This window comes from Tursiops truncatus, chromosome 10 (genome assembly GCF_011762595.2).
Source record: "Tursiops truncatus isolate mTurTru1 chromosome 10, mTurTru1.mat.Y, whole genome shotgun sequence".
NCBI classification, from domain to species: domain Eukaryota; kingdom Metazoa; phylum Chordata; class Mammalia; order Artiodactyla; family Delphinidae; genus Tursiops; species Tursiops truncatus.
In genome coordinates this window covers 64,279,327-64,291,158 of record NC_047043.1, presented here as the reverse complement: position 1 = coordinate 64,291,158, position 11,832 = coordinate 64,279,327, and the positions used below count along the sequence as shown (strand labels likewise).

Genomic DNA, 11,832 nt, shown 5'->3' with positions numbered 1-11,832 from the left:
TTTATTATTTTTTAATTTCTTTATTGAGGGGTGTGTGTGTGTATATATATATACATTTTTTTTTTTTTACCAATTTTTATTTACTTATTTATTTTGTCCACTCTGTGCGGCCTCTGAGATCCTAATTCCCTGACCAGGGATTGAACCCATGCCCTCAGCAATGAAAGCACAGAGTCCTAACCACTGGACTGCCAGGGAATTCCCAATTGAGGTATAATTTAGATACAATAAAATGCACATATCTTAAGCATTGTTTAATGAATTTTGACAAATGTCTAGACAAATATAACTACCAGCCTATCACATCATAGAACCTTTCTGTCACCCCAAAATATTCCCCTGTACTTCTTCACAGTCACCCTTGGCACCAGGGAAAACTGTTCTGATTTATATTACTCTATATTACTCTATATTAGTTTTGACTTTTCTAGAATTTCATGTAACTGGAACCACACCATATGAACTCACTTGGGTCTGACTTCTTTTGCTTAACATAGTGCATTTGAAATCCAGTGTTGGTATTGTGTATGTCAGTTGTTCATTTGTTTGTTTTTTATTGTGGTAAAACATACATGACATAAAATTTACCATTTACTCATTTTAAGTGTATATATCATTCATTGGCCTTAAGTACATTCATAGTGCTTTGTAATCATCACCACTATTTCCAGATTTTTTTTTCATTCATCCTGAACTGAAACTCTGTACTTGTCAAACAATAACTCTCTACTTCCCCCTCCCCAGACCCTGGCAACCTCTATTCAACTTTCTGTCTCAATGAATTTGCCTCTTCTAGGTACCTCACATTAGTGGAATCATATAATATTTGTTCTTCTATGTCTGGCTTTTTTCACTAAGTGTAATATTTTCGATGTTTATCCTTGTTGAAGCATGTGCCAGGATTTCATTCCTTTTTAAGGCTGAATAATTTCATTTTGTGTAATTACACTTTGTTTACCCATTCATCTATTGATAGCCTGTGGATTCATTCATTTCTTTTTACTGTTGAGTAGTATTTCATTGTGTGGATACACAACTAGCTAATCTGTTCATTTGTTCATCTGTTGGACACCTAGATTATTTCCAAATTTTGGCTATTACGAATAAAGTCCTTGGATGGACATATGCTTTCATTTCTCTTGGGTAAATACTTAGGAGTGCAATGGCTGGATCATGTTTTAAGTATAAATTTAGTTCTTAAAGAATGGCCAAACTGCTTTTCAAAGTGGCAGGAAATTATCAACGCATGAGCGTTCCACAGTTTTGTCAGTTTTTAATTTTAGTCTGTTTAGTGGGTGTGTGGGGTTCTAATTTGTATTTCCTTGATGAATAATAATGTTAAGCATCTTTTCATGGGCATAATGGCTATTTATCTTTTCTTGTGAGTTATCTCTTCAAATCCTTCGCGTACGTAAAAAAAGGCTTAATATCTATTTTTGCAACCAGTGTCGTCCAGACACTATGCTCATTCACGGTCATGGCTTTATGCGCTTTAACTGACGCCCGCCCTGCACAGAGGAAGTAACCGACTGAGACTTCAGGGAACCTATAAGGCTCAGCACTAACTGGATGCAGAACGGCTAGGCCGTTTCTGGGCATGGTCCCTGGTGGCTCTCTAAGGCACGCTCGGTGATTGGCTGAAGGAGCACTTCCGCAGGCACTTCCGAATCCGGGCCCGCCCCGAGCATCGGTGATTGGCTGGGATGGCCGAGCGCGAGCCCTCTCGGGAGTTGTAGTTCTTGGGGCCCGGCTGGGGACGCCGGGAAAGACCATTGGTCTTACTTGGTCGCGGCCGCTGCCACCATGTCCCGCGTGTCGGTCCCTTGTCATGTGAAAGGTACCGTGGCCCTGCAGGTGGGCGACGTGCGGACCTCCCAAGGCCGGCCTGGCGTGCTGGTCATCGATGTCACCTTCCCCAGCGTCGCGCCCTTCGAGGTGAGCAAGCAAGTGGGCGCGACCGGGGCTCCTGGGCGGGGCTTATCTGGGAACTCGGGCGTGTCCCAGCCATTTAATCGTTTACTGAAAGCCTCTGCAGTACCTCGCCCAAATGAATCAGTTAAACATTTATTTATTCCTTCAGTTAACACACAGTTACTAGAATGCAGCTTCCTCTTCTGTTCTCTTCAACGTCTCTCCCCAATGCCCAGAATGGCGCTGACACGGAAGTGCCGAGATAGTAGGCTAGGTGCTGGAAATATAGTTTTGAACCTAATAGAGGTGAGAGGTCGTTTTGTCCCTGGCCACTGACTGGGTATCATTAGACAATGAGTTACCCCCAAACCTGCCTCCTGCCCATTCCTACAGTCCCTGCTGGAGGTCAGGTTCAAATCATCCCTCATCAGGGTCTTCCCAGTGGCTCCAGTTTCCAGTCTCCAGTTGCCCTTCCACATCTGCTGGCAGGGTGACTGGACACTGCAAGACCTCAACACAGAGGACAGAGTCCACTTTCTAATGGCCTGGCATTCAGAGCCACTCTGTGTCTTTGCCCTACTTGCCTCTCGGCCCCAGGCATTTTGTCCTGTAGTGTGTGGTTCTACCCCAAGCTGTTGCTTACTCTAAGCTGGGAGACTTCATTACAGGGCCCAACCCTGGAAATCTGATTCAGTAGGTCTGGGGTGGAGCCTGTACACTTATATTAAAAAAAAATTTTTTTTCCTTGAGTAATTCTGTTTTGTTGCTGTTGTTTTGGGGTTTTTTGGCCTCACCACGGTGGGATCTTAGTTCCCCGACCAGGGATCGAACCCTGCGTCCTGGCAGTGAAAGCACCGAGTCCTAACCACTGGACCACCAGGGAATTCCCTCCTTGAGTAATTCTGATGAGTATCCAGTGATGAGAACTGCTTTAGCTAGGCTGAACCACTCTCTGTTCCAGGGGTATGCCAGGTCCTGTCACCCCTTGGTGTTCCTTTGTTTATGCTACTTTACAGTTTCTACCTTTCATGGTCCACTTGATGAACTCATCTGTACATTTTCTGATTCATCTAGAGTTAGGGCTCTGACCACTCCCAGCATCTTGGACATGCAGCAAGATCCGAGGTCATGGTTTGCATGACATGCTCATTTAGACTGTGAGTTCTAGGAAGGCAAAATCTCTTTGGGCCCCAGTGGATTCTTGTTGATATTGTTAGATTGGTAGAAGAGTACATTCCTAAGTGGAGGAAGAGATGGTGCTTTTGAACCCATCAGGCCCGGGGCCTAGGTGTGATTTGTTGTGGTGGGTTGTGTGTGCCCTAGTTGCAGGAGATCATGTTTAAGAATTACTACACAGCCTTTCTGACCATCCGTGTTCGCCAGCACACCTCAACACACACTCCAGCCAAGTGGGTGACCTGCCTTCGGGACTACTGCCTGATGCCTGACCCACACAGTGAGGAGGGAGCTCAGGAGTATGTATCGCTGTTCAAGCACCAGGTCAGCTGGGACTCAGCATGGCCAGGGCAGCCCAGATGAGGGCTCACAAGAGGCCTGGGGATTGGGCCAGGATACCATGAGGGAAGAGGGGCAGGCAAGGTTGGCCTGAATTGTGGTTCTTGGGCAAGTGCCTTGGAGGAACTACTGTTTCCTTCTCAAAGGCCTGGGGAGGAAGCACCTTGGCTCATTGCTGGTTGGCTCCTGGGCAGTGAGCTGGGGCCTCGGTGGGTCCTTGTGTGTATGTGTCAGATGCTGTGTGACATGGGCAAAGTACTGGAACTACGCCTGATTCTGCGACAGCCATCACCACTGTGGTTGTCTTTCACGGTGGAGGAGCTGCAGATCTACAAACAGGGACCAAAGGTAAGTGACTAGCTCAGAGCTGTTTGCTGGCCCTTTCTCCAGGAGGCTCCTAGCTATGGCTGGGAGGCCTGGGGGTACAGGTGGGAGTGGATAGGTAAGGATGGGGAGACTCAGAAGGAGTCCTTCATGGAAGTTAGCCAGGTGGGAATGCTGGAAGTTCATGATAAGAGGTGAGGCCACGTCCCCATATCCCCTGACCTTTGGGGCTACCTGCCTTTTTCAGATCTGGAACATTCAGGTACCCAGATATACTTCTGCTCCTTGTCTTCGTGGGGCTTCCTTCTGCATAGCAGAAGAGCTTAGGTAGTCTTCTGCCCCTGGGACCTAAACGGGATTTTCCCAGTTTCTGGGGCTCAGGGGCCCTTCTCTCTGCCTTCAGGACCTTGGGATCTGGTTCCAGGTCTCTCCTACTCTGCCCGCCTCAGGGCAGTATGCCTTTGCTTTGCAGAGCCCTTCCATGACCTTCCCCAAGTGGCTCTCGCACCCAGTGCCTTGTGAGCAGCCTGCTCCCCTTCTTGAGGTAAGCCCTTACCCTGGCTAAGAACCATGTGCGAACAGCTCTGGTGTCCAGCACAGGCCCAAGGGGACCCCTTTCTGCAAGAATCTGGGGCTGGACCCAGGGACCTTCGTTCACTCTGTGCACCTTCCTCCTGGGATTTGAGGCATCTCTGTGTGGGGCCGGGCCACCTACTCCACATCAGGCCCCATCCTCATGTTTCACAAGTCATCTGGGAATGTCAGCTGGAGGGCCCCATAGCCCAACTTGGCCTATCTGGAGTTATAAGGGCACTGCTGGGGAGAGACCCATGGCCACTGACCCCTCCTTCTGGAGCAGGGTCTCCCAGACCCCAGCAGGGTATCATCCGAGGTACAGCAGATGTGGGCGCTGACAGAGATGATCCGGGCCAGTCATACCTCCACAAGGATCGGCCGCTTTGATGTGAGTGATCGCTTCCCTCTGCTTGGCTCCCGTTGGCCTGAATGGATCAGATCTGATGGTCTTTTGTGTTGCAGGTGGATGGCTGTTATGACCTGAACTTGCTCTCCTACACTTGAGCTGTGGCCCTTAGTCAAGACGTTGGCCTTCCGTGCCCATCCAGGCCCAGCTTGGGCCATCAGAGGCTGAAGTGCTGTCCCTGTGCATTCCGAGTGTTGCCTGCATGCGCATTCTGTCAGGACCACGTTCACAGAGTCAAGATTCTTGGGGGCTCACTGTGTTGCTTTAGCATGAACTCCTGGAGGGGATACACTCTGTCCTCACCTGACTGCAACCCAAACCTCCTCCTTCGCCCTTCCTAAAAACACTCCAGTTCTATTCCTAAGAATCCCCCTGTGCCCTCTGTCTCCCATGCCAACATGAACATTCCTGTCTTCTGCCTGCTCCCTCACCCTGAGTGTAGTAGGCTGGGGTAACCTACTAGAACCTGCTCTGTCTAGCCTTGGAAGACTGCTATAACTTGGCAGTCGTAGTTTGGAAGCTTGAAGGAGAAACAGGAGCCGCGTTTTGCCTTCTGCGCCCCCTAATGGTCTTCTTTCCCTTTGTATTATGCCCACAAAAAGAAAATTCCTATCTAAACTCTTCTGCTGCTTGCCTAGGGAGCCACACAAAGCTGGGAATTTGGGCAGCCTGAGTCCCTTGGTGCCTGAGTTGGCTCCTGGATGTGTGTTCAAATGGGTCTGCCCCCATCCATCGGGTCTGGGCAGGTGCCCTGGGCAAGGCTGGGGCCTGAAAATGAGTCCTGGGACCTGTCTGCCATCTGACAGAGCCCAAAGCGCATCTTGTCCCTCTTCCAGTTGCCCCCATCTAAGAGCCACGCTCAGTGTGATGAGAGATCAACCTCGGTGGTGGTGGTGGGGGCCAGGTGAGGGTTCTCATTGGTGTCTTTTAAGAGGCTGAGGTTTTCTACAACCCCAGGCCAGCAGCTGAATAAGACAGGCTGCTGCTCCTTATGAGAAAATCCTGCTTCTCTCTGTTTTTTCCTGGCTTGCTTCTGAGGGCTGTTATGAGGCAGTACTGCAACATGTGTTGGACCTGGAAAATTGGATGTTTGTGTGGCTCAACAGCTTTCTAGGGGAAGGGCAGCCACTTTTTGGTGGCCACCTTCTAATGTCACCTATCAGAGTTCTTGTAGGTGGTATCTGCCTGCAGGGTCATTTACTAAGCCCCATTCAGCTTTTGCTAAGAGGGTAATGATCAGTCTTGTGCTCAGGGAGTAGCAGCTCTCAGTGTGTATGTGAGTGAGGGGGGAGGTCCCTGGGATGGCAGGGACCCTGCTTCCTGCACAGCTCTGTCCCCAGCACAGGGCCTAGTGTGCAGCAAGATCAATAAATACTTGTGGAATGCATCACTGTGCCCGCTGCCTACGTTTGCCCGGCGAGAGAGCTGGAGACCCTCACATGAGGCCAGGTTACTGTGGCACTCTGCCTGCCGGGCTGACTCCACCCTCCTGTGCCCTCTCCACCCCTTACCCTCCCCCCATGCGACCTTACACTCCTATTGTCCTAAACTGGTGATTCAGGCCTTTCAGCCCTTTGCAGAACTTTGGCCCTTTGGAGGCAGGGCAGTCAGCAGGGGGAGGTCTAGCCCCCAGCTCTATTTCTGAGTGGCTTAACTGGCTCCAACCGCCCAATCTGCCCTGATCAGATGGAAGCGCCCGGGGCTATTTCCCTGCAGCTGGGAGTCAATGCACTGTGTGCTCTAAAGCTGCGTCTGCCCTTGGGGCTGCCCACTCCCTCTTCTGATCCCCTGGGCGGGGGAGAGACCTATCTAAGCAGGGCTTGGACTACATCTCCCAGCGTGCCTGTCAGAGTGGTGGCCTCTGTGCGTCGGCTGCACCCGTTGCGGGCAACAATGCAGCGGGCTGGGAGCATGATGTCCCGTCTGGGCTCGTGTCTCCAGGCGCTCCCCTCGGCCCTGCGCCGTTCTCTCAGTAGTGCACAGGTGGGATAGAGGGTGCTGGGTTGTGGTGCCAGTCTTGGAGGGTGGGGGAGGAAGAGGGCTGGGGCCTGGGGCCTTGGTGGCACTGAGCCCGGCCGCCCGCAGGACGTGCTCCGCAGGACACCACTCTATGACTTCCACCTGGCTCATGGCGGGAAGATGGTGGCATTCGCAGGCTGGAATCTGCCTGTGCAGTACCGGGACAGCCACGTTGACTCACACCTGCATACACGCCGGCACTGCTCGCTCTTTGACGTATCCCACATGCTGCAGGTGAGCCAGGGGAGTGCACTGATTGCCAGGCCAGGGCTTCCTCTCCGTCCACAATGGTGCAACCCTCAGCTTTCTTTGCTGGGAGCTGGATTCCAAGGGCAGCCCTCTCAGAAGAGTTGGAGGTCTCAAGGGTGTAATGTACTATGGCCCTCAGTAAACTGACTCAGAGGGTCTCTTGATCATCTCCTGTCTTATCTCTCTAGCCTGCTCCCACTTAGTGGAGTGCCTCAACGTCCTGGGTTTTCCAGGGCTGCCACTCATTGTCATCCACTGTCCTAGGTATTGGTTTGGAAAAGGGGGTATTTCAGGAAGGTGCTGGGCCCTTTCAAGTTCCCTAACCTCCCTGAGTGCATCTCTTCTGTATTGGCGGGTGTGGGGGAGTCAGAAAGTAGGGCTTCTGCCACTTGCAGAACCAAAAGACTAGTCAGGCACTTTGGCTGGATTGGAGAGTGCTGTGGGTGGCAGGGAGGATGCCTCCTAGCCCCGTGGCTTTCCAGAGGCTTTTTGATCTCTTTCCCAGACCAAGATATTTGGCCATGACCGGGTGAAGCTGATGGAAAGTCTAGTGGTTGGAGATATTGCAGAGCTAAAGCCAAACCAGGTGGGCCTCTCTTTTATTTCTGCTCAATGAGTGTTCTTAGTCATAAGCCAGCAAACCAGTCTGAGTCCCTGCTTCGGGCCTGGGGGCACAGAGATGGATCAGACACAGTTTCTCAGGGCTTTCGTTCTTGGGGGACAGAGTCCCTGAGTCATGTCCAGACACCCAGCCATCTGCAGGGAGGGTCCTATCCCATCCCCACCACATCAAGCTGGAAGGCCAGAAACCCAGGTTCACGTCCTGTTCTGTGACTTCCATGCTGCTTAACCCCTTGCAATTTAAATTGTAGTCCTGGGAATTCCCTGGCGGTCCAGTGATTAGGATTAGGACTCTGTGCACTCACTGCCAAGGGCCTGGGTTCAATCCCTGGTTGGGGAACTAAGATCCCACAAGCTGTGCGGCCAAAGAAAAACGAAAGTGTAGTCTGTAAACCAGCAGCCTCATCGTCACATAGGAGCTTGTTAGGATACACTCTCAGGCCAGTTCTTCAGACCTGCTGAATCAGAACCTGCATTTTAACAAGATCCCCAGGTGATTCATGTGACCTCTTAACCTCAGGCTCTTCTTATACTGTCCATCCAGTGGGGAGGCTGAGGCCAGCCAACCTCAGTGTTATAGAGGGTTGTTGTGGAGCACATGGGGTCATCAAGATAGACTTTGAAGCTGCTGCTGCTGCTTTTTTTTTTGGCCATGCTGGATTTTAGTTCCCCAACCAGGGATTGAACCCTCACCCTCAGCAGTGAAAGTGCCGAGTCCTAACCACTGGACCACCAGGGAATTCCCATAGACTTTGAAGCTTCTGTCCTGGGGTTTGGAGCACAGACTGAGTTGTCCTAGGTCTGGGTGGGACGAAGCATCAAGTCCTAGGTATGGTGGGTTAAGTGTGAGAGGGGCTCTCTGTACTAAATGGGGAGGGGTGCAGAGGCCCCACCAGATCAGGGAGGTGTCCCCCAAGGTGGGGAAGAGGTGAAACCTTTCTCAGTGTATGAGGATCAAAAACCCTGGGCTTGTGCAGGGGCCTGGGCTGACCCAGCCTTGCTTCTTGCACTGCCACCACCCCTCAGCTCTATTCACGAGGGTTCATGAGTTTGTGGTGGCTGAGTGGGCCCAGGGGCGTGTTTGACTCACACTTGACCTTGGCCTCTTGGACCTGGAGGCAATGATGCTCCACTTTGATGCTAGGGAACACTGTCGCTGTTTACCAATGAGGCTGGCGGCATCTTAGATGACTTGATTGTGACCAACACCTCTGAGGGACACCTGTATGTGGTGTCCAATGCTGGCTGCTGGGAAAAGGACCTGACCCTCATGCAGGTATAGCCCCTCTGTGTCCCAGGTACCCTGTCCTCCTTGTTCACAGAGCAGCATCCTTGTTTTCCAGGACAGACCTGGAATGGATAAGGAGCTCAGACAATGGCTCTTTGAAAGAACAGTGGGCCAGAGCGGGCCCTCCCTGGAGCATGCTAAGTTTCAGTGGTGGGGAAGTGGGGGAGGTGGGGAGGTGAAGCTGATCCTGGCCCCTAAGTGAGGATCCTCTGGTGCGGATGGAAGGCTGGAGCCTGGTGTTAGAGCTGGCAGACCTGGGCATGAGTCATCCCTACCACTTAGTAGTTATATGACCTTGTTAAGACGGGAACCAGCCTACTCTGCCGAGCTCTGCAGCACCAGGTGCTCAGTAAGGGGTCCCAGAGCAAATGTGGTATTTCTTTCCTTTCAGGACAAGGTTAGGGAGCTTCAGAACATGGGCAACGATGTGGGCCTGGAGGTGATGGATAATGCCTTGCTAGCCCTGCAAGGTAAGTGGGCCAGGCTGGGTTTGGAGCTGAACTTTGCCTTCCAGGTTTCCTCTACTGCTTGGCAGAGAGGCTGTGCCGGGGGAAGGTGAGGATGGTGCACCATAATTCTAAGTTTGGTATCATGCCCTCCTTCTACCTGCCACAAGGCTCCATGGGCTGTGGGCAAGAGCATCTTCTCCCACCTGCAGAGTGGGGCTTGCTCAGGGCTTGTTCTGGTCCCTAAGGGCTGTGATCCAGCTTTCTGGGGCACCAGGACCTGGACACTTGGTTATTGGCTCCCTGGGCCCAGGCCCCACTGCGGCCCAGGTGCTACAGGCTGGCGTGGCAGATGATCTGAGGAAACTGCCCTTCATGACCAGTGCTGTGATGGAGGTGTTTGGCGTGTCTGGCTGCCGTGTGACCCGCTGTGGCTACACAGGAGAGGATGGTGTGGAGGTTTGTCAAGAAGTGGGCACAGGGTAGTGCAGGGCATAGGACTCGGGCCAGCAGCCCATCTGCTCCCTGGTGTCCCTTGCAGATCTCGGTGCTCGCCGCGGAGGCAGTCCGCCTGGCAACAGCTCTGTTGGAAAACCCAGAGGTGAAGCTGGCAGGTCTGGCGGCCCGGGACAGCCTGCGCCTGGAGGCAGGCCTCTGCCTGTATGGGAACGACATTGATGAACACACCACACCTGTGGAAGGCAGCCTCAGTTGGACATTGGGTAAGCTGGGCTAGCACTCAGGGAGGGGATCCTGAAGGCTGGAGTGACCCTTGATGAGACCAGCCAACCCAGGACTGCTTCCAAGGTTGTGTAGCCTGGAGCAAGTGGCACAGCCTCCCTGAGCCTTCATTTCCTGAAGATACCACAGTGGCTTTGCCCAATAGATACTGAGGACCCTCAGCAAGCTGAGGTGGGGAGCATGGCCTCCAAGACCAGGGGTCAGTAGGTGGATGGCTGACTGCACTGCAGGGGAGGAATGGGGTCTAGGGGCAGCCTGAGCGAAGGGGCCTTGATGCTGGATAGATGTCACTTGGGTTCCTTGTCACTAGGACCTCCTGTAGTCAGGGGTCCTACGGACTCTGGCTTAAATCTGATGTGTCATGTTCCAGGGAAGCGCCGCCGAGCTGCTATGGACTTCCCAGGAGCCTCAGTCATTGTTCCCCAGCTGAAGGGCAAGGTGCAGCGGAGGCGTGTGGGGTTAATGTGTGAGGGGGCTCCTGTGCGGGCGCACAACCCCATCCTGAGTACGGAGGGTACCGTGCTTGGTAGGTTGACCAGGGAAGTTGGAGAGCCCTTGTCTCTTCCCTAGGAGGGTGGGGACCCTGGGCTGGCAGGGTGGTGTTGACACATGGCGTCTGCCTGGACAGGTGCTGTGACCAGTGGCTGCCCCTCACCCTGCCTAAAGAAGAATGTGGCGATGGGTTATGTGCCCTGTGAGTACAGTCGGCCAGGTACCCTGCTGCTGGTAGAGGTGCGGCGAAAGCAGCAGATGGCCATGGTCAGCAAGATGCCCTTTGTGCCCACAAACTATTATACCCTTAAGTGAGGATGACTTGGAGCAGGGCCCTCTCCTCCAGGAGCCTTACCCTGGAGGGCATTGTACAAGGGGCTAGGGGTTTGTACAAGGGGTTTGTCAGGAAGCTGAGGCAGAACACACTTGGGGTGGCTAGGTGGAGGCTGGTACTGGTTGTCTGGGTAACGGGGTCACACCACCTATTCCCATTTCATCCTGTGCCACTTGCAACTTCAAGACCCCATTTCTGAGTGACGGGCCAGCCCACGGTCCCATTTACCCCACTCTTGCCTGCTGGAGAAGCATCAGTTCTGGCACCTCGCCCTTCCACTCTGCCAGGTGCTGCCTGTGGAGCAAAGGCTCACCTTTAGGGGGAGGAGAAAGCCTGCCCAACCTACCTCACCACGGTTTCTCACACTGCAAAGGGTCACTACCTTGGGCAGTGCCGGCTACCTCCTCTGGTTCACTTTCCATGAATTCAAACTGTTGCCTCTTCCTGGGCAGGGATGATTCCTGGCTCACAGAGGGTTGGCCTAGTAGGGCTGTGGTGCCCGTGTGTAAACTTGGGGATGGCTGAGGGGGGCATGGACTCATTCTTCCACATTCTCCAGTTGGCCCAGCCTGCTGCCCAGCAGCCAGCCATGCCAGGCTCACCACCTGTTCTGAGCCCCAGGGCTGTTGTAGGGCAGGCTGGGCCTCCTCCCAGACTTGCCTTATCCTGGGCTGACCTCCGTCCCTGGGACTTATTACTGGACTCCACTGACCCCTAAAGAAAATAAAACATTAAATGAGCTTCCTTCCTTCTTGCTTGCTACAGTTCTAGCTTCATTGTTCTCTGTCCACAGGGTTCCTAGGGTGCCAGTCCAATGCCTGCCTTCCTGGCCCAGACTCAGAGTGGGTTCCCCTTGAGAGGGGCAGGTCTATAAAAACTAAAGGGGAGAGTGCCCCTACTGGGCACCACC

The 11,832-nt window shown here is 52.9% G+C and overlaps 2 protein-coding genes across 5 annotated transcripts; both read left to right on the top strand.

Moving 5' to 3' along the window:
* Positions 1–1,742: 1,742 nt before the first annotated feature.
* NICN1 (nicolin 1, tubulin polyglutamylase complex subunit) lies at positions 1,743–6,119 on the top strand. Of its 3 annotated transcripts, none has more exons than XM_019931666.3 (6): positions 1,743–1,935; positions 3,295–3,411; positions 3,661–3,774; positions 4,154–4,294; positions 4,610–4,714; positions 4,789–6,119. In XM_019931666.3, exons 1-6 carry the CDS (start codon positions 1,804–1,806, stop codon positions 4,828–4,830), a joined length of 651 nt encoding a protein of 216 aa, XP_019787225.1. In that variant the 5' UTR covers positions 1,743–1,803; the 3' UTR covers positions 4,831–6,119. The 3 variants fall into 3 exon arrangements, with proteins under 3 accessions (XP_019787225.1, XP_004330976.1, XP_019787224.1); XM_004330928.4 differs by having other exon boundaries at positions 3,235–3,411; positions 4,223–4,294; XM_019931665.3 differs by having other exon boundaries at positions 3,235–3,411.
* A 148-nt stretch (positions 6,120–6,267) lies between these two features.
* On the top strand, positions 6,268–11,662 carry AMT (aminomethyltransferase). 2 transcript variants are annotated; one of them, XM_033864956.2, is made up of 8 exons: positions 6,268–6,985; positions 7,506–7,586; positions 8,766–8,897; positions 9,301–9,379; positions 9,669–9,814; positions 9,897–10,077; positions 10,467–10,622; positions 10,725–11,662. In XM_033864956.2, the coding sequence occupies exons 1-8, from the start codon at positions 6,872–6,874 to the stop codon at positions 10,901–10,903; spliced, it is 1,068 nt and encodes a 355-aa protein (XP_033720847.1). In that variant the 5' UTR covers positions 6,268–6,871; the 3' UTR covers positions 10,904–11,662. The 2 variants fall into 2 exon arrangements, with proteins under 2 accessions (XP_033720847.1, XP_033720848.1); XM_033864957.2 differs by having other exon boundaries at positions 6,847–6,985; positions 7,483–7,586.
* The last annotated feature ends 170 nt before the right edge of the window (positions 11,663–11,832 follow it).